General features: G+C 36.1%; 1 protein-coding gene across 8 annotated transcripts in view; it reads left to right on the top strand.

Annotated features, from left to right (window-relative positions):
* Nucleotides 1–23837, top strand: part of Cpne8 (copine 8) — a 236302-nt gene that overhangs the window by 36063 nt on the left and 176402 nt on the right. For 4 of the 8 annotated variants that reach the window (XM_087200025.1, XM_004855010.4, XM_013075988.3 and 1 more), the window contains exon 4: nt 18222–18325. The exons of the other annotated variants lie outside the window; for them this stretch is intronic. Coding sequence is in view for 2 of the 4 variants with exons in the window: in XM_004855010.4 (XP_004855067.1) it covers nt 18222–18325 (104 nt within the window). In the remaining 2 variants the exon portion in view is untranslated. The remainder of the gene's footprint in view (nt 1–18221; nt 18326–23837) is intronic. 8 annotated transcript variants of the gene reach the window in all.

Raw genomic sequence — 23837 nt, 5'->3', positions numbered from 1 at the left:
CTGAAATACTATTTTAATTAACTGAGTTTTTAAGAGTTACTCCATGTTCAAATGGAAGGATAATCACTGAGAGGCAGGGAGTGGGGTATTAAAATGAAAGTCATTTTTATCTGCCTGTAGTTGCAGGTTACTTTGGGGAGGCAGTGCATTGTTTTAATGAGGTTAGAGTTTCTCTAGAGAGAGTTGTGCTATTGTCCCAAATTGCTTTGTGCCAGCCGTTTTATTGATGTGAGGTAGAGGGTAAGAATAAATCATCTGTAATGGACTCTCAAAACTGGAGGAAAAAACAATTCACAAGTTGTTCCTACTAATGATGAGTTTGTGGTCACTGGGATACTGAGCACCACTGTCTTATATGTTAGTCAGCTTTCCATTTGTATAACAAATACCCGAGATAACTGACTTATAAAGAGAAAGATTATTTTGGCTCACAGCTTTAGACGTTCAGTCTGATTCTTTGGCCCTTTGTATTGGAAGGTAGCACACTGACTCTCAGTTTAAATTTGTCTAAAAGCAGCCAATAATACCTGTGCCTGGTATTCAGACTGTTGCCTTGAAATTTTCTGCCTGATAAACTAATCCATCATCTCTAAGCTCAGCCTCTCAGGAGGTCTCAAGTCACTGACAAAAAGCTTTGCGCTGGTATAGCAAAGATGGCCATCAATCCATTTCCATCTCAAACATTATTAACATGGCTTTTATTGTCTGTATTCTTATCAGCATTCTGATCTGACTCACTCATTAAAGCTCTATGTAGAGCACTTCTGGCTTTCTCCTAGCTTGTTCCTCCAAAATTTCTCCTATAAACCAACTCCAAAGGTTTCTCCACAAGATATATAGCAGCAGACAAGACCACCTGCTTTCATTTTCTGTTAGTCAACTTCCTGTTACTGTAACAAATATCTGAGATAATTAACTTATAAAGAGAAAAGCTTTAGTTTGGTTCATATTTTAGCAGTTTCAGACCATGATTAGTTGACTCCTTTGCTTTGAGTGAGGAAGCAAGTTATGGTGAAAGTGTGTGGTGGAGCAAAGCTACCAAGTTGTTATTAGGAAGCAAAGAGTAAGAAGAGGACTATGGTCTTACAACACCATCAGTGACCAAAAGAGCTCCTACTCTGCACCTTCCCTTAGAGGTTCCACCACCTCCCAGTAGCACCACTGTGGGGACCAAGCCTTTAATACATGGGCTTTTGGGGGAAATTTAACATCAACTGTAGCATTGTATCTAATTACTTCCCCACATTTCCATATGGTCATCTGGTATTACCTCAAGTTCTGCATACCCAGTTGCAAACTTATCATCCTCACTGTATGCCCTCTTCATGTTTGCTGCAAATATGGCTAAGAGCATCACGAGCCAAAATATAAAACCAATTTGCTGTCATCTGGCTTTCCCTTTGTACAAGTTTATTATTTAATGAGTTTTCTAGTACTATGACTTCTTTTACAAACAAAATAAAACAGAGCAAGAACTTTCAAACCAGCCACCTCCTTTATTCAAACCCTGGTTACTTTTTCTTCTTTTTTGCAACATCCTCCTCAGTTTGTGTACTTTATCTCTCCTTTATCTGTCTCGTTATTCCTTTACATTTCTAAAAGATACCCTTTCTCTTGTTATTCACTCTCCAGTTTCCTAATTAGAAGGCCTATGACTGTTCTTACTGACCAGAGTGCCAAGCTGCTTGGGGCTCAGGATTTACTAGGAGTGTCCAGAGAATTGTATTATTTTAGAGACCAATGAGGAACCAAGATAAGTACAGAAACATGCACCTGAGCTCCTAGTCACTTTGTCTTCATTCCATCTTGGGTCTTATTTTTTCCCCATTCCTAGCCCTCCCTTCACCTCCTCCACCCTTCCCTATTCATTGAGACGCAATAACTAACACTCGCAATTTAAAGGAAAGGTTTATTTTGACTCACAGTGTGTGGAAGTTCTAGCCCATAGTCCTGTGGCTACAGGCAGGACAGCATTGCAGGCGTGCACACCAGGGGACAGCTGCTCACAAGGTCCTGGAGGACAGGAAGCAGAGAGTGTGAAGAGAGGGGTAGGGAGATAACACCCTTCCCAGCCAGGCTTCACCTCCATGCATTACATTAGCTATGAACTCATCAGTGGACTAAGCTACTAATGAGTGTCGTGCGCCCATGATCCCATCACTTCCCAAAAGGCCTACCTATGAGTGCATGAGGATTTGAGGGGACATCTAGATATAAACCATCACATGGGCCGATGCAAATCCCTCATGATGAGGCACTTTGCAATTTCATTAGGTAAGGGGAGTTTGGGGAAGAACAATAAAAATATTTCAGAACTAGACCTGGGAGCTCATGCTTATTGGGTGTTAGTGGGTAGGCTTAGCCCAGAATATCCCATGCTTAAAAAATTTCTCATGCTTTTCTATTATGTAAGAAGTAAAACGTAAATTTCTTACATAATTTACTGATTGTTTCATAATAAAAATGGCTAACTGCTATTTGAAACCTTTCTCATTTATTGACTAATCTAGTTTTTGCAATAACATTGAGAGGTGGGTGCTAGTACTATTCTTATTTTACTCACGAGAAGCAAGCACAGAATTTTAATTTGACCAGAATGGAGACTCTAACCCAAGTTGTGTGGCTTGAAAACTCTTGCTGTTAGAGCACCCTACTGTGCACAATTCTTTTCTGACCCCAACCACTACTTTCTGGTTTTATAAATGGGAAATATGTTTATGTCAGCTTTGGGGGTTTGGTTACTTTTTCTTAAGCTTGATTGTAAAAGACAAATAGGAAGCACACGTTCAGTGTTTAAGGAAAATGGCATATTAATTAAAATAAAATTGTGATAAAACAAAATGTTCTGCTTTTTTTTCTATTTGAAGGGCTAGAAAATATCAGTACTCAAAAGGGAGATAAAAACAACATAAAAATGGAGAAAATGATGAGAAATCAGACCCAGAGTTATAGTGAATAGGTAGAAACTGATGAAGATAAAGAGATAACCAGTTACTTTCATGTGTTTTGTGTTGTTATAACAGAATACGAGAGACTGGGTAATTGATAAAGAAAAGATATTTTTTTCTCCCAGCTCAGGAGCCTGGGAAGTCTTATCAGTGTTGAGGGCACTGTGTCTTGTGAGGGCCTTCTGGCTGCATTGTCCCAAGGTGGAAAGCAGAAGGGCAAGAAAGCACATGCATATGGTGTGAGTAGGTGCTGAACTCCCAAATGCATCCTTATCTCAGTAGTCCATTCCCTGTACAGTGGAATTAATCCATTCATAAGGACCTGATCTAAATACCTCTTAAAAGTCCCACCTTTCAACACTTTTGATTTGGGGATTCAGTTTCCCACAAATGAAGTTTGGGGGGACACATTCTACCCATAGCACCAGTTAAGAGGGCCTTTGGGCACTCAGCCTTACAAAGGAGATAGAAGTGTTAAAGAATGACAGAGTGGCCTGGAAGAATGGTAAGGAAGTACAGATGCAAGAGACCTGCATTGCGTAGCACCTAGTGGCTAAGGGAAATTGTGGGTAAGCAGAGAAAGGGAAGGAAAATGAAATGTACTCTATTTGTTGCTTAATTCTCCACAAAACCATCTGAGGAAGACAGTTTTCTTTTGAGAACCAGGGTAATACGGTGGTTAAAGATGTGACCGGTCCTCTCAATGATAGTTTCTCCATCTGTAACATGAGAAATGATGATGACTCTAGCTTGTATTTGTTCTGATCATCACATGTGAACTTTTCATGGTACCTGGCACATAGGAAACATTATAACTAAGGACACAACACCAAACAAAATGAGCAAGTGGGAAATCAGTAAATTAATTCCTTCATTGTAAAATTCTTTGCCCAAGTCCGCAATCGATGGGAAAATGACCTATGGGATTTACTTGGGCCTCAAACCCAATCTGAAACTGTGGTGTTATGCACCTGCCAAAAAGCTAATGCAATCCAAGGATGCACTGATGGATGTGTAGCACTTTCATCAAGGAATATAATGCTATTATGTTGAGCCATAGGAAATTGTGATTTTTGTAGGTCAAAGATGGTTGCGTGTTGGCAATTTCATGTGATTCAATGTAGTGCTATTGTATCTTCCTCTGGTGGAAGCAGATTGAAATGTGAGTTTTCAGTTCTACATTTTAGCCCAGCAAATAGCCAAGCATGTATTTGAAGACTGCCATCTTGAAGTAAAGGTTAGAAACCATGCAATTTGAATAAAGGAACGTTTATTCTGAAAAATGTGAAGATGGAATAGTCACAGTGATTGACTTCAAACTCTTACATTGTTTTCACCTAGAAACGTATGTGTGCAGGGTTGGGTTTGCTTACTTGATGCTATATAGGTGGCAACAAACATTTTGGCCCAAAGGTTAGAGAGAGGAAGAGGCATGATTTATTTCACCATGAGGAAACCCTTTGTGATACACAGAATGTGGCACAGTAGAATGAGTTTCCTAGAACTGTATCCTGGAAGTGTAGTAGATGTCTTATTACAAGAAATACTTAAACAGGGATGCATTAGTTTAACATGGAGAAGTACAATGCCCTTAAGTCTAAAATCCTTGCAGTTTGTTATTTTATGTTGTGAGAGCCGTCAAGATGAGTTTTCTTATGATCTTATAATCCTTCCAAATGCCTTTTAAAACTGAAAATTATTTTGAAAGGATGAAAAATAGCTGCCAGGATATTTGAAATCAGACCAGAAAATATGGTTACTTTTTGTTACGTCTGTGCAACTCATTTGCTGATTGAGGTGTCCACATTATCTCAATACCATCATGGTTGGGTTTCCATTTGAATTAAGGTGCATTTGTGCATGTGAATGTGGTAACTAATCCTATGATTTCATGTTCTAAGAGAATTACTTCAGATAACAGGAATAAGCTAAAACGACCTTAAATATGAACCAAAATGATCCAAATAAAGAAATAGAAAAATTATTTAAAATTAACTTGCAATTGAAATTGGCAATTTTAAATTATTTCTGATACTATTAGAAATACCTCCTTCAATAAATTCAATCTAATGATTGTAAATTTTAAAAAGGTCTTGATAGCAATGGATCTTCACTGCATAATAATTTCAGTGCAGAAATGATACTTAAATACCACGAATTATGAAAATATGAAAACCTCTTAGTGGCAAGTGAAAATAGCAAAGTAACATCCCCATGGATGCACATTTACTGTGAGAGGCTCTGAAATGTTGCAATTAACTTCTTTGAGTTTGATTTTAGTTACCCAGAAAATAATCTATTTTAAACATTTAAAATTACTGAACTGGTTCCAGATTTCCTGAGTTAGATTGGGATGAAAGAAAAGAAGCAGAAGTTGTTTATAAACCATAGTGATTGTGGTTTAGAGGCAAACGAATTTAGTGTGAAATGCCAATTACTACAGTTTGATATTGTCTCTGCTCTGCTTCATTTCACTAACATTGAGCTATTTTAACATTCATCTCCACACTGAATAATTGTATTATACACATACACATGTGTACTCCACATATTCAGAAAGAATGGGAAAATTCTTCGTATCTCAGCTAATGTGTTTGCTTACCTATAAGTCTTTCCTAACTTCACAATTCTTAACCTCACAACTAGAATTTATTTCCACCCTCTATCTCTGAAACCCAATCATTTTATGTCTTTCTTATGGCACTTGTCACCTTTCACTTATTATTTGAGAAACATCAAAGATATTTTATTAAATTTATTTTTAATGGTACTTAAAATATAAGGTAAATATTTTTCATAGTAATGAGGTATTATATATATATATATATATATATATGCTGTGTAATGCTTAAATCAGGTTAAACATATCTATCTCCTCAAACATTTCTTTATGGTAAAAACTTTCAAAATTCTGTCTTCTAGTGTTTTGATATACAGTTATGTTTTGACACAGAGTACTTATAGATATTCTACTGTGCAATAGCATGAAGAACTTTTTAGTTAGCCCTATCTAACTGGAACTTGTACCCACTGATCAACCTGTCCCCATCCCTCCATGCCCGACATGCTTTCCAGGCTCTGGTAGCCATCATTGTACTCAAAATTTCACTTGATCTTAGCCAAAAGGCCGAGAAACGATTTTTTTTTTAATGATTTTTTTTGGTACCGGGGATCGAACTCGGGTCATTGCGCTTGCGCAGCAGGCGACGAAACCACTGAGCTAAATCCCTGGCCCTGTACTCAAAATTTCTATGACAGCAACTTTTTTAGATTCCACAAAGGAGGTCATGTAGAATTTGTGTTTCTGTGCCTAGTTTATTTCATTTTACATAATGATCTTCAGTTCATCTATTCTGTCAAAATGATAGAATCTCATTCTTTTCATGACCAAGTAGTATTCCACTGTGTGTATGTGCTGCATTCATCAGTTGAGAGGCACAGATTGTTTCTGGTGCTTGCCTGTGGTGAATGGTTTCAATACAATGACTCATTTCCTTTGGCTGCAAGCCCAGGAGTGAGATTGCTGGACCACGTAGTCATTCTATTTTTAATTTTCTGAGAAACCTCCATAATGCTTTCCATAATGGAAATTACTAATTTATATTTGCAACAGCAATGCACAAGGGTTCTTTTTTGCTCCACATCCTCTCTAGCATTTGTTATCTTCAGTTTTTTTATAGTGTCCATTCTTCGTGGAATGAGTGATTTCTCATCGTGGTTTTGGTTTGATGTTTACCATTTTTCACATACCTGTTGGTCATTTGAATGTATTCTTTTGATAAGTGTCTTTTATGTTATATTGCCATTGACTCAGTAGATTGATTTCAGTAGTGTGGACATTTTAACGTTGTTGGTTTTTCCAGACCATGAACTTAGAGTCTTTCCTTTGTGCATGTGTGTGTGTGTGTGTGTGCGCTCTACAGTTTCTTTCATCAGTGTTTTATCATTTTTGTTGTAGAGTTCTTTTACTTCTTTGGTTAAATTTATTGTTAGTTTTTTTTTGTTTTGGTACCGGGGATTGAACTCAGGACCTTGCACTTGCGAGGCAGGTGGCGGCACCACTGAGCTAAATCCCCGGCCTGAGCTCCTCCTTGTTTGATGTAGGCATTGAATGCTATAAAGTTCTCTTTTAATATTGCTATATCTCATAGGTTTTGGTATGTTGTGTTTGCATTTTGATTTGTTTTAAGAAATGTTTAAATAACGTCCTTGATTTCTTCCCTGATCTATTGGTTGTTCAAGAGTCAGTTTTATAATTTCCTTTTATTTATATAGTTCAAAGTTTTTCTTGTTTTTGACATTTACTTTAATTGTATTGTGGTCAGTAAAGATTCAGTTGATTTTAGTGCTTTGAAATTTGTTGGAACTTGTTTTGTGGTCTAGCAGATGATCTAGTCTAAAGAATATTCCATGTGGTGTGGTGAAAAATGTACTCTGTCATTGTTGAATGAAATGTTCTATAGATATCTGTCAGGTCCATCTGGTCTAGGGTATAATTTAACTCTTCTCTTTCCTTGTTACTTTCCTGTCTGATCTATCCATCGTTATAAGTTGGGTGTTAAATTCCTAGATCATTATTGTATTGGAATTTATCTCTTCTGTTAGATCGATTGATACTTGTTTTAGATATTGCTCTGATTTTGGTTAGATATGCTCTAGGTATTGGTTAGATATGCTCTGATATTGGTTATATATATACAAGAGGTTATCAGAATACTAAGAGAATGTCTAAATTAAAAAAATATTACAGTAAAAAACACATTGCCACTAATCCTTTTCAAAATACTCCCCTTTGCTTCAGACAAACTTATCCCTTAAAACACTTATCCCATCATTCTTGTCACTTTTTAAAGAAGTTCTGGAAGTGCTCTTCTATGAGTATTTTTTGTCTTTATGTGGTCGAGGTGAATGTTGCTGCTAAGTGCCATTAAATAGAAAGGAAAGCTCGTAAAAACATTATGTTGTGTCTTCATCCACTTTATTTACTGGATCTGGCTCCATGGGACTTCTGACTCTTCACCAAAGTGAAAATGACTATTTGAGATAAAGGTTTTGAATTGATTCAGGACATTGAGACATTCATGATAGTGTAACTAAAGGCACTCTTGAAATCAACTTCTAAAACTGCTTTCAGAAAGTGGCAAGAATGGTGGAATAAGTGTTTTAAGGAAGGGGAAATATTTTGAGGGGGATTGATAGCAACGTGTATAACAATTTTTAAAAATTTAAACATTCATTATATTTTTCTGTCACATTTTTCATTTAGCATTGCTATTTCTTCTCACTTAGTTCACCTGTTAGTCATTATATAATGAAATTCTTTGTCTCTTTTTACTGCTTCTGATTAAAAGTATGTTTTTTCTAATATGAATATGGCTAATCTTTCTTTTGGCTTCCATTTGCATGAAATATCTTATTCCATTTCTTTACTTTCAGGCTATATGTGTTCTTAGATGAAGTGAGTTTCCTATAAGCAACATATTGGTGGCCCTGTTTTGTTTTTCTTTTAATCCACTCTGTGTCTTTTAACGAACTTAATCCTTTTATATTTAAGGTAATTATTGATAATGTCTTACTCCACCTATTTTGTAACTTGTTTTCTAGTTTTATTGTATGTAGTTCTTTGTCTCCCACCTCCTAAAGTCTTTCTTGTGGTTAAGTGATTTACTAATGTCTTTTGACTCATTGATTATTTTTGTTTTGCTCATTACAGACTTTTGGTTTGTGGTTACCATGAGGCTTACAAAAGCCACATTTTGATAATAACAATCTACTTTGAAATGATAGCAATGTAACAAATGTCCAGATTAAAAAAATAGCGATAAAAATCTCTGTACTTACACTGCATTCCTTTCCACATTTTATATTACTAGTGAGTCCTTTTGTTTTTATTTTGCGTATTATATTAATATAAGTATTATTTAAATATTTCTTTGTGTGTTAGACAGCTTTTTGTTGTTATGATGAAATACCTGAGATAATCTACTTAACAAGGAAAGAGGTTTATTTTGGCTCATGGTTTTAGAGGTTTCTATCCATGGTCAGCTGGCCCTGTTGCTTTAGGCCTCAGTTAGGGTTAATATATCATGATGAGAGTGCATAGTAGAGGAGGCCTGTTTACCTGTGGCAGCCAGGAAGCAAAGGGAAAACCAGCACTGGTGTCCCAGTACCCCTCAAGGGTGTTCCCTAATGACCTGTCTCCCTCCCTTGTCCCAATCTCCTGAACATTCCACCAGTTTTTGGTAGTGCCACAGGCTATGCATCAAGTCTTCAACATGTGGGATTCTGGGAAAGGTCCAAATTATAGTATTTTGTCTTTTAGACTCCATATTAATGATATAAATGTTTATGCACTGTCTTTACAATATTAGAGCAATCTGAATTTGTTCTTATGGTTACATTTACTAGTGTGTCTTATACTTCCATTGTTTTCTTCTTACTCATTAAGTTCTCTTTCAATTGGAAGAACTTTCTCTAGCATGTCTTACTTAGAATGGATCTGTAGAGATATATTCTCAGATTTTGATTTTCCAGGAATGTCTTTATTTCTCTTTCATTTCTAAAGAATACTTTAGCTTGGTATAGTATTTTTGGTTGACATTTTCTCCTTCCTTACTGTAAAAATCTTGTTTTATTTTTACAGGGCAAGAGACCTGTAACATTTCTGCTGGGAAGTCTACTGTCAGGATAATTAGGATACTCTATGTTTTAATTATTTTTTTCTTGTAACGTTGTGAATTTTCTGTTTGTCTTTAAACTTTGAGAGTTTTATTAATATATGTCTTGGGGTATACTTGGTTGAATGAAATCTGACCAGTGATCTTTGATCTTCCAGATACACTGGATATTTGTCTTTATTTTGGAAAATTTTCTGTTATAGAAAAGCTGTCTGCCTCTCTGGAATTCTCTAATCCTGCTTGAATCCCCATAACATGAATATTTGCTTTTCAATGCTGTCTCAAAGTTTCTATAAACTTCCTTTAGTTCTCTTCATTATTTTTCTTCTGTGATGGTGTTTTTTAAATAGCCTATCTTTGAGCACACTAATTCTGTCTTCTGTTTGCTCTGTTCCACTGATACTATTTATTGCATTTTAAATTTTGTTCAGTATGTTTTTCAGCTCAAATTTGAATTGGAAAACATTGCTCCTAGGTCTAAATTTCTCCATTAGAATATTGAATTATTATTTGTTTTGTTTTGAAGCTTGTTTAGTTTCCTTAAAATAGCAGTTTAAAATTTTTCATCTGTGAGTTTGCCTTTACTGGTTACTATTTAGGTGGCTTCTGGTACCGTAAATATTTCTTGAGGTCATGGTTCTTTGAACATCCTTGGCGTGTGTGTGTGTGTGTGTGTGTGTGTGTGTGTGTGTGTGTGTTACTGGGAATTGAACCCATGGCTTTTACAGTGAGCTACATCCAAAGCCCTTTTTAAAACTTTGAGGTAGGGTATTGCTAAGACACTGAGTTGCCCAGGTGGGCCTGACCTCATGATCTTCTTGCCTCATCCTCTCAGAGTGCTGGGATTACAGACATTTGCTACCACACTCAGCTACATTCTTGATTCTTCTGAGAAGATGTGAAATCATCTGCCTATTGAGAATTTTGTTTTTATTCCATATTTCATAATTTGCCTATGTTTATCCCTATCTTCCCAGAAATTCAAGCACTCTGCTTGTTTTTTCTGAGCAAAAATTTTGGCTATATTTTGCTAGATGATGCCAGTGGTCATTTTGCTGTGGGTCTGGTGTTGGCGTGATACTGCTGTTGCAGCATTAGAGAACAACCCAAGCCCACAGTTGTCCCAGATCTACAGTTGATGTGTTTTTCAACCATGAATTGGATGAGCACCAAAAAACAAGTAGTTTGTCCCATCTCCCTGGGACCAGTGTAAACCAAAATGCCTTGTCCATAATCATACCCTGTAGTCATGAACTGCAGAAGTTCATCCAAATCTGAGTAGAGTCACCAGAAGCAACCACCTCAGGCTTCTGTGCCACATGTGTAACCAGTACTCCCACCAAGCTGTGTCATGCACTGAGCCCACAGACCACGGAGAGCAGCTCAGCACTGGCTGGAACAAAGGCCCACCCTGCTGTGAGCCACTTAATGCTGAAGTGGATTTATGGCCCAAGACTACTGCAGCCAGCCACAGATAATGCTGGTCAGGAAAGAAGTCTTATAAAATTGTAGGGGACAGGGGTCACGGGCTCTGCTTGGCATTAGCTTTCACCACGATGGGCCTGATGCTGTGTTTCACACGTAAGGAGGAAACATCTTGCTTCAGGCTCTTTGAGGTTGGGGGAAAGGTAATGTTGGCAATATGTTCCTGCCTTTTCCAATGTCTTTTCTTTTCATTACACTAAAACCAGGCACTATGGCTTGTCACCTGGTGTTACAGTACTTGTGAAGATGGATTGATACATGAATCCTGCCCCATTAGTGCGTCTGTGGTGAGATGAGTGCTGTAGGTTCTTAGCTATCATCTTGTTCCACCTCCTGCATACATTTTTCAAGTCTGTTAGACGATCTAGACAGTTATCTCAATTAAATTGCCTCAGTTTAATTTAGATAATTATCTCAAATCAAAATACTATAATTTAAAATAATTGGGAAGATTAAAATAATCTTATTCTATTTTGTGTCACTGTTACAAAATTCTCTCATCTGTGTACCTTAAAATGAAAAGAGGTTTACTTAGCTCATAGCTGTGGTGACTGGAAAGTCCAAACAGTGCTCTGTCTGTGCTACAGGATGGCAGAGATGTGGACAGCAATCTGCAATGTGCAGAAGGGCATATGGGTGAGTAAGGAAGCAAGAGATTTCTCTCATATGAGAAATCCAAAGTATAAATAAAGTAAAAGGATAAGAGGATATGGGGAGATAAGAGGAAATGGGGAGCTAGATCTACCATAAATGGGAAGGGGACATAAAAAAGAAATAAGCTGTGTCGTGCACGTGTACCAAGTTCCCACAGTGGAAGTAGTCATCATGTATCACAAACGTACTAATAAACAAATTAAAAAATAAAGAGACTTGGGAGTGGTGAGGCTCACTTTTTTAATGATACTTTTCTTTTGTGGGGACAAATTTATTGTAATGAGACCTGACCCACTCCCAAGAGATGATAATAATCCAAAGGATGTTGGCCCTTGATCTCATTTTCTTCCACTAGACCTTAGCTTCAAAATTGCCACACCAGGGCCCAGGCCTCCAGCATATGAACCCCTGGGAGACAAGCCACATTCAAATTGTAGCTCTTAACAATTTACTTAAACAGTGTAAAGATCTGGCTTTTATGTGATATAATTAACTCAATCCGCAGTACAGACTCCTTTATAAGTTGACCCAGTTGGTAAAATATATCACTAATTGTTGGAGAAATAGCAGAGTTATGTGAAAGGCAACTCCTTAAAATACAAGTTTTAAGAATATGATTTAATTTTATAAAATGTTTTAATGAAGGTTTAAAATTACTATAATCTAAAAATTGGTGAGGTTTAGCCCTTTCTTATTTTATCTATAAAACTTAAAGAGATGATCAAGGTACTACCTTTTAATGGTGAATGATTTAAGTAAAATTCTAATAATAATAGAAGATCCCAATAATCTAATGAAAGTGTCTCATGTGAAACATTGTCTTAACCAAGAATGTTAGAAGGAAGTCACTTCATTTCTCTTTCTCTGTGTATCTACATCAATAGCTACAGTTAGTTGATCTATAATAATATAGGTTGTAGGTAAAGGCTTCAGATTTTCAAATTGTCTGAGAAATAAGTGAATTTTAGGTAATTGATTTGTGAAAAAAATCTTGCATAATGATTTACAAGAGAGAAAGAGGGACATGGATTCTCTGGTGAGTATTTAACCTCAAAGGAGGAATGTATGAGAATGTACGTCTTCATGGTGTGTGTGTGTGTGTGTGTGTGTGTGTGTGTGTGTGTGCATGCATGAGCATGTGTGTGCGCCTCTGCACCTGAAATCTTTTATGCAGGTTGGATATTTATAGTCTGAATATGAAGGTTTTGATTGAATTCATCTTATTCTGTTTTAATATTCTGTATGTTCTATAAAGTTTATCTGTTTCTCTTGTCTAATCTCTTGGAACTGAGCTCCCCTATCACTAAGTCTGAGATTTAATTATGACATAATAATTGAGTTGAAGGCGTGTGCCCATTCGGATGACTTTGTAGCTGCATCACTTTCCCTTCCATTGACGACTGAATGTGAGACAGGGTGGTTATACCTTCACAATGTAGTAAACCTTTCTGAACATTTGTTTCCAAACAGAGCTTATCTACTTGATGCCAGGAATAGATGGATTACTGAATGTTCTTTCCATTGCTGCTGCTCTGAAGGAGTGTAACAGTTAGTTAATTTAGGAATCAGGAATATTTCCACACTATTGTTTTCTATAGGATTTGTTCTTAAATTGGAAAAGTAGATATTTATCTGATTAGTATAAAATAAAGGGAAACGTTCAAAGACTTGATTGTGAATTTTTTAAATTTTTGCTTTAAGTTTTGCAATGCATAAGATTTTATATTTTAGTCAGATCTAAAGTTTACATATTTTTTTCAAATAACTGAAAACTGTCACACTTGGTGAATAAAAGAACAGTTTCCTAATTATGAGACAATGAAAACTTAATACTGTATCATTGTGTAAAAGTACTTAATATGCCACATATTGGTACATGTTTATTGTGCCAGAGATTGTTATAATAAGGCTTGTAGATACTTCTAATAATCTAGAATTGTTGATATTCAGAATGATACTTTTAGGGTACAAGTTATAATTCTTTCAAATATAGTTACTTCTGGGTATATACTATCACAAATATTTTTAATAATTATCTTTCTTCAAAAATTAAACCTCTGATATGTGTGGAATTCTATGCAACTACACAGTTTAGAAAGAATTAGAAAATTTAAATTAGTAGTATAAATTAGCTAAGACCTAAATTTTATTTCAAGTCAGAAAGATTAATCTCCTGGTTGATAGCTAATATATTCTAGCCTCTGGGAAAGAACCAATGTATTTCCCATGAGCTGTACTAGTCATAATGTGTTTGTAGATTTCTTATTTCCAGTTTTCATTCATAATTAATTAAAGATAGGAACACTTCTTAAATGTCTTTTCTTAAATGTTTTTTGTTTCTGATTTTTAAGGTAAAAGTACCTTTTTTCTAAGAAATTAGAAAAACCTTATAAATGCATAATATAATTAGAAGATGACTACAATATTCTGGCATATTTTTTCTCTCTCTGTTTCTCTCTCTGTCTCTCTCTCTCTGTATACTTACAAGTTTAATCAAAACTGGTATTATACCATACATTACCCTTGATTTTTTTCCCCTTAGACCAATATGTTACCAATCCCTCTTTGTTAACCATTTGTTCATTTTTATACAGATGCAAATCAAATAGATATGTTTATCCTATGCCTTCGTGGTACTTACCACCTATTGAGGGAAATAAAAACATATCGAAGTATAATTCCAAATTATTATATTTATGAAGGAGATAAAAAGTGCTATGAGTAATTGCAAGTGTAGAAGTTTAGAGCTGCTATGATGCTATAAGCAGAGGCATAAAATAGAAGAGTTAGCTGTGTAGGAGCAAGGTTAATTGCATTCTAGGAGGAGTAAGTAACAGGTACAATGTCCAGAGGTTGGAAAGGTTTTGTGTTAAAAGAAGCCCAGGGACCTGTGCAATGAAAAAAAGAGGCTGCTGCCCATAATGTGGTTAGAGAGGAAGATAGAAGCTAGTCTATAGACCAAACAGATCACCTTCTAAATACCCTGAGCAGCCATTACATTTTTTTAGGTTGTTGATACATGCTCTTCCAAAGATTACTCTGGTTGTTGTACAGAGGATTAATGGAGGAAAAACAAGGAGAGGTGCGATTTAGGAAGCCCTTGGAGTATTCTATAAGAGGTATGAAAAGTATGAATGTAAGATGATAGGAGATCATAGAGAGGTGGGCAGTTGTGAGCTATGTTTTTGAATTAGAACTGATAATTTACCAGGAAGTGATGAACCATTTGGCATGGGTGATCCCATTATGGCCAGAGTGGTATCATTTATTGGTAGGAGGCAAGCAGAGTAAGTACCAGCATAGAGGTGGTGGCATAAAATAAATGGTTCATGTTTGGATATCATTTTGAGGGGCCTGTAATAGAATCACATGTGTGAGTTAAGAGGACGGTTGCATGCCAGAGTCTGTACTCTGGTGAGGTAGAGCTTATGATACAGGTTTGAATGTTATACAGATGGGATGTAAAGCCAAAGGGATTGTCTTAGTTTGACTGTGCTTGTGTAACAGAACACCTAAGACTAGGTAATTTATAAAGAACAGAAATATTTTCTCCCTGGAGCCTGGGAGTCCAAGATATCAAGGTGCTGGTATCCTGGTGAGAGTCTTTTTGCTGCATTCTCACATAGCAAGAGGTGAAAGGCAAGTGATATAAGGACACAGGGTGAAGCATCTTTTATAAGGGACTTACTCCCATTCATAGGGGAGGAGTCCTCGTGGCTCAGTCACCTCTTAAAGACCCCACCTCAATATCATAACAATGTACCTGAATTTTGGAAAGGACACACTTAGACCGTAGCAGGAATAGATGACATAACCTAAAAATGACTGTGGCAAGATGAAGACAGGGCTAGAACTGTGCTCTTGAAATGACAGATTGAATGTTGAGTATCTGAGTAGGAGAGGAACATAGGGGAATGTGGTTCCAAAAAAGAGTGCTTTAGAAAGGGTAAAGAGCTGTGTCGTATGCTACTGAGAAGGCCAAAGAGAGACCACTGGACTAGCTGTATGAAGTCACTGGTGGTATCCTCAGATGCAATTTCATGATTATTTGTCAAAAGACATACTGAAATTGTTACCGGGTAACTCCTTTCAGAAATGGCTCGCCAATTAAACATTACCAGGTGTTTTGGAGTGCCCGCTTCTTGCTCCAGGTTCTTCTTGTGTTGAATAAAGAATTGAAGAAGACAATCTAAAAGTGGTGCCAAAGTTTACATGAAAAGTGAGGGTTGAGGGAGAAACTGGCTCTGGAGAGTGAACCTGGACCAAATGAAAGAGAAAAAAATTAAAACCAAAAATAAAAGTACACCCTGGGTCTGGGAGACAAAGGGCAGTCTGTCGTGAAGGGATAGGATAGCGGGCTCTTCACAGCAGCTGTGGCCTTTTATGCTGTCCACACCTCATGGGAGTCTGTGAGAACTTTACATACGGGTCCTGAGAGGCAGTGCTGTGTGGATTCTGGGTTCCCACCGTACCTCTCTTCCCAGCCAGCCTAAGCCATGCCGCATCTCCCATCTCAGAATGGATATAGTCATAATTTATAGATGATTATTAAAAACCAAGAATGTAATGGCTGGGTATTAATCTTCAGTAGAGATAGCAGAGTGCCTTCAGCCATCCTTATTGCTGACTGATCAGTGTCCATAAGAAACCAGTTTCCTGGAGCTTTAATAGCTCATCACCCCGGGGAACTACTAGCTCCAATTCCTTGGGGCTTACCAAGGGCATTTTCACTCTTAGTTCCAAATTTTGGGTTAAAGTCCACAAGAGGGAGTTGGGTGCTGAGGAGTATGGGACTGGCTGAGTTTTTATTTGACAGTGTTGTTCATTTGCTAGTTTGATACTCTGCACCTCCTGGCAGTGAGAAGACTGGGAACGCCCAGGCGTCCTCTGCTGCACACTTATCACTTGACCTCTGCCCTGCTCTCTAGATGTCTGTGCACTACTGGTCAGTGGTTAGATGTATATGGTCTCTTGTTCCTATCCCCTTAAAATCAGAAACCACAGATAGGCTTATTGCACAACATTCTCTGGGACCTAATACGTTCTATGCTTAGAAGAGAACCCTAGAAAGAGCGTAGATTTTGTCCCCCAGGTAACTGGGCTTGATAACCTCTGCCTCAATATTATCATCTATAAAATGAGGTTAATAATACTTACTTTCTAGTGTTCTAGTAAAGACTTAAAGTAGTGTAGGAAAAGCACTTAGAATTAAGTAAGTACTCGATAAAGCGGTAGTATAATAATACTGTTCAGTCATTTAGTCATTATTTTTGAAATGTTGAATTAATTACTTGGGTACTACTTTGTTGGTTCATGATACAGAATATTGTTCAATGACATCAGCAGCTGGGTGATTAGTTGGAAATAGTTCCAGTAAATCCTCTCATCAATATTTTGCACCATAGTTTTATTAACAAAATTTAAGAATTCTTATGACCTTCACATTTTAATGTATTAGCACCATTCTTCTGTTTTCCTATTAAAAAGATAGTATTTCCTTGAACTTCAATAAAATTAGTTCTCTGATAAGACAGCGTGCTTGATTGCATAATGTTATTCGGAGGTAAAGTTAAAACTCATTAGAATTCCATGGTAGTTGGATGGGAAAGAAGGACAAAAAGATATAAAGTTTATCTGTCATTAGTAGTAGTATCTGATGGCTTTCCTTTACTGTGAAGGGAGAAAGGGTCAAAAAACTTTCTTTCCTGTTTTCTACTTGCTCTAAGTTGGGGACACTGATTTTTTTCTAAGCCAAACTATGACATATATCTTAGAAACATGCAGGAAAGTTATGTCTCATTTTAGCTGATAGATACTGTAAGAACAAAACCAAAATTAAATAAAAATAACTGATTGTTGTGGCATAAATGTGTAATAGATTGCAAGACACTTGTCCAACAAACATAGCGTTTCAGCTGTATTGTGTGAAGGACTGTTTTCTATAAAAATTAAAGATGAAGGCCGAGGATTTAGCTCAGTGGTTTCACTGCCTGCTGTGCAAGCGCAAGGACCTGAGTTCGATCCCCAGTACCAAAAAAAAAAAGGAAAAAGAAAGAAAATTAAGGATGAAAGTTATAAATATTTGACCCCTCAAATTGACAATATGTATTGCCTTCCTTCTTTATACATAAGGTTAGGAAAATAATTTATAAAAAATTTAAATTTAATTAACAAATAACTTCTTTAAGAAAGGGATTTGGCCCATAAGTAGGGAAAAGGGGGGAGAAAGTGTTATAGCTTGTGATATGAATTTTAAGAAGCTGATTTTTGCATTCATGGCTCATTTTCTGCATGAATAGCAATGAAGGTTTGATCTCTAAATTTTTTTCTAAAAGACTTTATTTGATCAAGTTATTTGGATACTTATACTATATTAATGCTGTGTTATATTTACAATAAATAACCATTGTAAGACTTGATTTAAACCTCTTTATCTTCTTTTCCTCCCTCTCAATAGTTTGGAAGAACTGAAGTGATTGATAATACTTTAAATCCTGATTTTGTGAGAAAATTTATCCTGGACTATTTTTTTGAAGAAAGAGAGAATCTTCGTTTTGACTTGTAAGTTCTACCAAAACTTGCAATTTTTGTAATTTGTAAATTTACTAAAATTGTAAAGACAATTTTAGTAACATAAGCTTATTTCCTATGATTGCGCTGAATCCTTAGTCGATTACTCTGGTAGGAAGGCAGATTTATTCTTTTCGGAGTGTGGTGCTAGATTGATCCCCAGAACTCTGCATTTTGTAGGTTTTGGGCTTGTATGCTTGTTGAATAAAGAAGTGAACATGCTGGGTAGTAAGTATAGACATCCTTTTGAGCCTCCCTGTGCTGAGGTGGATTCCTTATAGGTTGTATGTATACCCCAGAGTGTGATGCTGGATGTCTCTCAAATCATTAAGTTTCTCTCTGAAGCTCCTTGGAGTAGAACATCAGTCTCTGGCTTCCTGTTACTTCTTGATGGCTTCATATTTTTAAGATCCAGAATGACATAGCTAGCATTTTTAACATTTTAAATATTCTTTAAATATTCTTTGAGGCTGAATCAAAGCTATTAAAGTATTATTGTCAACTCGAACTTACTATCCACAGAGAACCTGGAATTGGTTTGTTTATAAAATATTGTTATAGATTTTATTCCATGGAGGGTGAACTGTGGTGATAGTTGAAGTAGATGGAAATCCACTAGGGAGAGAGGGGAAGAAACAATGTTATAGCATTTACTTCATATATCAAAATAACTAAAGAATGTTTATGAACCCCACAAGTTTTTAGAAAGACAAATGCCTTATTTTAAGTACCTAAATTTAGTATACAATTCTATCACAATTTATTTTTGTAGTAACAAGCTATCAATATTTTATTTGAGAAAGTCTTACTTTGACTCCTAGTGTTAAAAAAAAGAAATTTTTAGTGTTGATAATATTCTCATTTTCCTCTAAAATAAATGCAGTAAAATAATCTGCAGTGCTTCTATTTGAAAACATTTTGTAACAGTTCCTTTTTCTTCAAGATTACTAAATATTCATCATATTTATCAAACTAACTTTATTTAGTTCGCATTTGGTTTTTATTTCTTAGAAACTCATTCAAATAATAAAAATGAGGCTTCTGAGTAGAAGAGCGGAAGTAGGATGTAATGGCTTCCTGACCATGTTTATCATGGAAGCTGCACATGGCATTGTTACTCAGAAGCAGCCCTCTGTTGTGTACAGAGTGGCCTAATGCGCCCCTTGTTCAGGCCTTCAGAGCAGTTGTTACAAATTTTCTTTCTCACCGCTGTCACAGCGCCCTTTCACATTTTCCCCTTTACTCTTTTTATCTTGAAAGCAGTCACTCTTTCCTGATTCTTTGTTCTCTGTTTTCTTTTTTTCTCTCTCCCTTTCTTATTATCCATATTTTCTCTCATTTTAAAGTAATAAATATTTATTATAAACTTTAAGTGATAGAACTATTTAAAAAGTGAAAGTTCTGTTATACCAGTTTAAAAAAAAAGAAACTATAAATGATTCAATGTATATACTGGCCAATCTTTTCTCTCTGTCTCTGTCTGTCTGTCTGTCTCTCTCTATATGCAACAGTAAATATATTTTCCATATATATTTCTTTAAATATAAATATATATGAATTACAGTAAATATATTTTTCTGTACCTTAAATATTTCAAATAGTATTTTTTACCACTGACCATGCATATAACTCATTCATTTTGTAAGTCATTGATTTTTAAAGGCCACATAATTTCAGTTGTTTGACAGAACTGTAATTTAGATATTGATAGGTAGTCTCACTGTTCTCCATTTTTTTCTGTTGCATATAATCCTGCCTTAGGTATTTTCTATGCAAATCTTGTGTATAATTATTTTTTTATTTAAAAAGAATAAGTCAAATTTTAATATAAAAGGACATGCACAAGACCACCCATTGTCTGTTTCTAAATCTTTGAAACTGTCTTGAAAAACCTATGAGCTTTGTTACTTAACAGAATTCTGTTTATTGGCTCTGACTTTCAGAACCATTTCTAAACACAACCATTTTTTTGGTTGCTGAGTGCAGACAGGTGACTGTCTATGTGTAGCTTCTGCCCAGTGACTCTACTTACCTGTGGTCCTTTTCTGTCATCTCATTTTGGCTGTCCTGTACTGGCATCTTGGTCCACATTCTTCTCATCATTCCTCACTGATACTCAGTGCCATGGGTGTTCCAGGAGCATTTATCTCAATATGACAAGAAAATATAAAGTAACAGAAATTTGCATAGGTAAATTGAAAGGTTTTTACATCCTTGACATCCCAGAAAGTATAGTAATTCTCACAGAAACCACGTAATGTTTGAAGTGTGAAAACATATTACAAAATAGAATTAAACAGCTATCATTGTACTTTTGTTTAATTTCAAAAATTAATTCAAATAACATCTCAATTTTATGTAATCTCTGAAAAATTAAAACAAGCAGAGCCAGAAGGGTTACCTTCAGACAGTTATATCATGAGAAGCAAGTACATTCTCTTAGTTCACGTAGCACTTTGATATGGCTTTGATTAAACCCTTTTCATTTCCCACTTATTGGAAATTCCCACATCGTACTTTTAATCTGTGGCAGCTTTTATTTCTCTATTTATCTTGTGACTTTTTATAGGTATTTCTTTTACATTGTGATTTTTTTTTTAGCATGTAAGTACAATAGGCTGGGGATTTAGCTCAGTGGTTCCGGCGCCTGCCATACAAGCTCATGATCCTGAGTTCGATCCCCGGTACCAAAAAAAAAAACAACAAAAAACAAAAAACCCCAGAAAAAGCATATAAGTGCAATAAGTATGGAAATAGTTTGATAATTCCCTAGTTAGTATGTGTGTGTATGTGTGTATGTATATAAATATCTCTCTTATCTATACAGTTATATATATATGTAATTTATCTTAGCAATGTATTGCTCCTTGAAATAATACAGTATATGTTCATTGTAGAAAATTTGGAAAATAAAAATGATAAATTAGGCCACAGACATCATCTTTAGTTTTAATCCCCATCTCCCAAAGAACTACTGCAAAGACTCCAGCATGTGGGAGAGACATAGCCCCTTGATGGTAGAGCCATCCTGAAAATCACGAACATAAATTTGCCAACAGATAGAGGCAATAGTTTTCTAAATTGCTTTGGAATTAGTTGATGTCTTTTGATCTTACAAAATTAAAAAATGATAAAATAAAATTTTGGAAGTATACTGTCTAAGTAACTGAATATTATGAAAGATTTAAAGATGGCTTTCAGAAATATCATTATTTACTTTAAAATTCTGAAGGAAAATTGATGGGGCAGGGAAGACATTGACTATATTTTTGGTACCACTGATCCAAAATTTATTGGTTCTGATTAAGCCACACTAATTTTCATTATTACTGTGATATGTCTGTCATATATTTTTAAGATTGGTTTATCAGTTTTGCATCTTAAAATTCTCTTGTCCTTTTTTTTAAATTCTCTTGTCTTTTGATGTAGTTTGCACTTACTCATTTCAAAGATGTAGTCTTAAAAATAAGATGTAGTCTTTGTCATTGTGCTATGTATATAGCATGAAGTCACAAACTTGGTATTTAAAAATTATAATTAGCACTCTGATAATATAATGAATTCACTTTTTTGTCAGTTAAAAATCTTTTTATTAAAAAAAAAATTAAAAAAAAAACTTTTTATTGGTAGAATAGCTGTACCAAAATGTCTTTCGGCAAGAAGTGTGGATACCATAGCACTATGGATATTTGCTAGACAATGGAAAAAATGAAGTTGAACCCTTTCCACCCATTTTTCCATGTAGACCAGTACAAGAAAAAGGAATTCATGCGTGTAGATTTGACTTACCCTGGCAAATTATTTCCTTTCTTCATAATCAAATGGTGATAATCATGAAATATATGTTATTACAACCTTTTTTTGAATTATCTTAAGTCTTTAGGGAAAAAAAAGTTGTTTTATTTCTTTCAGTAATTGTGTTAGTATGTCAGTCCCGGTTTTCACCATTGGTTAAGGGCTCCCTTGACAAGCAAGGCCTCATGTTCTGTACTTCTTGCCCCTTGTGCGTAGTAGAGCCATCTCTTTGCAATAGTTGTTGAGTAACCTTATCTACCTGTCTATCTGTCTGTCTGTCTATCTATCTTGCTGTAATGGGAATTGAACCCAGTGTTTTTGCACTGATATACATCCCCAGGCCTTTTTTATTTTTACTTTTTAAAAAAATTTCTTACTTTGAGACGGGGTCTTGGTAAGTTGGTAAATTGTCTAGGGTGGGCTCCAACTTACAATTGGTTTGGCCTCCCAGAGTGCTGAGATTACAGGTGTGTGCCACCATGCACAACATCCTTCACTTTAAAACTTTAGTGTTTCAAACTGGAGTTGAGAACTGTCTTCTTCTCCCCTGGTTGAAGCTGTTATCCCAGCTTCATACAGGAGAGAAGGGAAGAGTAGAGCAGAAAGTGTTGGTGGCCGAGATATGAGTCTCTTACCATCTGGGAAATGAAAGCCTCACCTCAGTACCAGCTTCCAGCTTCCAGCTTCCACATTTTAAGCATCCTGCTTATCTTGTCATTGTGAAAGAGGTTCCCAAAAGGAAGTTGCATCATGTTGTTCAGAACCCTCATGGGTCATTCTCTTCCACTGGCAGTCTCAGGGTAGACTTGCAAGCATATTTGTCCTTGGCTGGGGAACCACATCTTGTCCTTCACGTCTCATGGCCACCCCAGATTCTGAAGCTACTCCTCAATTGGCTTCGGGGAGTGGAAAGAACCTCTCTCCTGCCCCTAGATAAGGATAGAATAATTCCTCATCTTTTGAATACTGTGCTGATTGCAAGGCCTGGACTGGTTTGAAACTCAGGTCTATGACTCCTTGATAGGTCTGAGCTAGGCAGGAATAGTTACTTAGCATTTTATGTTTTTCACTTTGGGTGATGGTTGCTGTTCCAGAAATACAGAACTAATTCCATCAACATCTGTCCCTCTCTAATGGAAAACATAGCCTTTAAGATCCATATAAACCAGATACCGCCAATTAATTTCTTTGGTAATAAAAGTTTCAGTGGCAGGATGGAGTTGTTTATAGAATTCTGATTAGTAAATTTAGGCACACTGGGGTGTACCTTCCTGGGAGGATGAGACTACTGAGGTTCTGCTTTGCATATATTCTCTCATCCTTAGACCATGACACTCATAATCATAGACACGGTCATGCACTGACACTGACCATTTTTTAAAATGTAGTTTTTGTGTTCTGATCTGTGAGGGTGAAGACCAGAGTAGTGTTGAAAAGTTAGAAGGAAAATTTCACTAGAAGAAAGATGATGGTAATTTCTGTTGCTTCGTGATCCAATATGTTATCTAAAGACTTCAGAGGCATGATATAATTTACCTATGTTTGAGACAATAGTATTTTTAAAAGCTGCTAATACAATTGAAGAGGATTGTGTTTGAAGGTACTTTCTTTGTGGTAAAAACATGAACCGCCCCCCCCCCCCCCCCCGCACTTCTTTTAATGAGCTGACCATTGAGTTCTTTTCCTCAGACATTTTCTGAGGTTAACT

This window comes from Heterocephalus glaber, unplaced genomic scaffold (genome assembly GCF_053883595.1).
Source record: "Heterocephalus glaber isolate CG9 unplaced genomic scaffold, H.glaber_assembly_v1.0 deba00001733, whole genome shotgun sequence".
Lineage (NCBI taxonomy): Eukaryota > Metazoa > Chordata > Mammalia > Rodentia > Bathyergidae > Heterocephalus > Heterocephalus glaber.
Note: the sequence above shows the minus strand (reverse complement) of the source record. Positions and strands in the feature narration are given on the sequence as shown.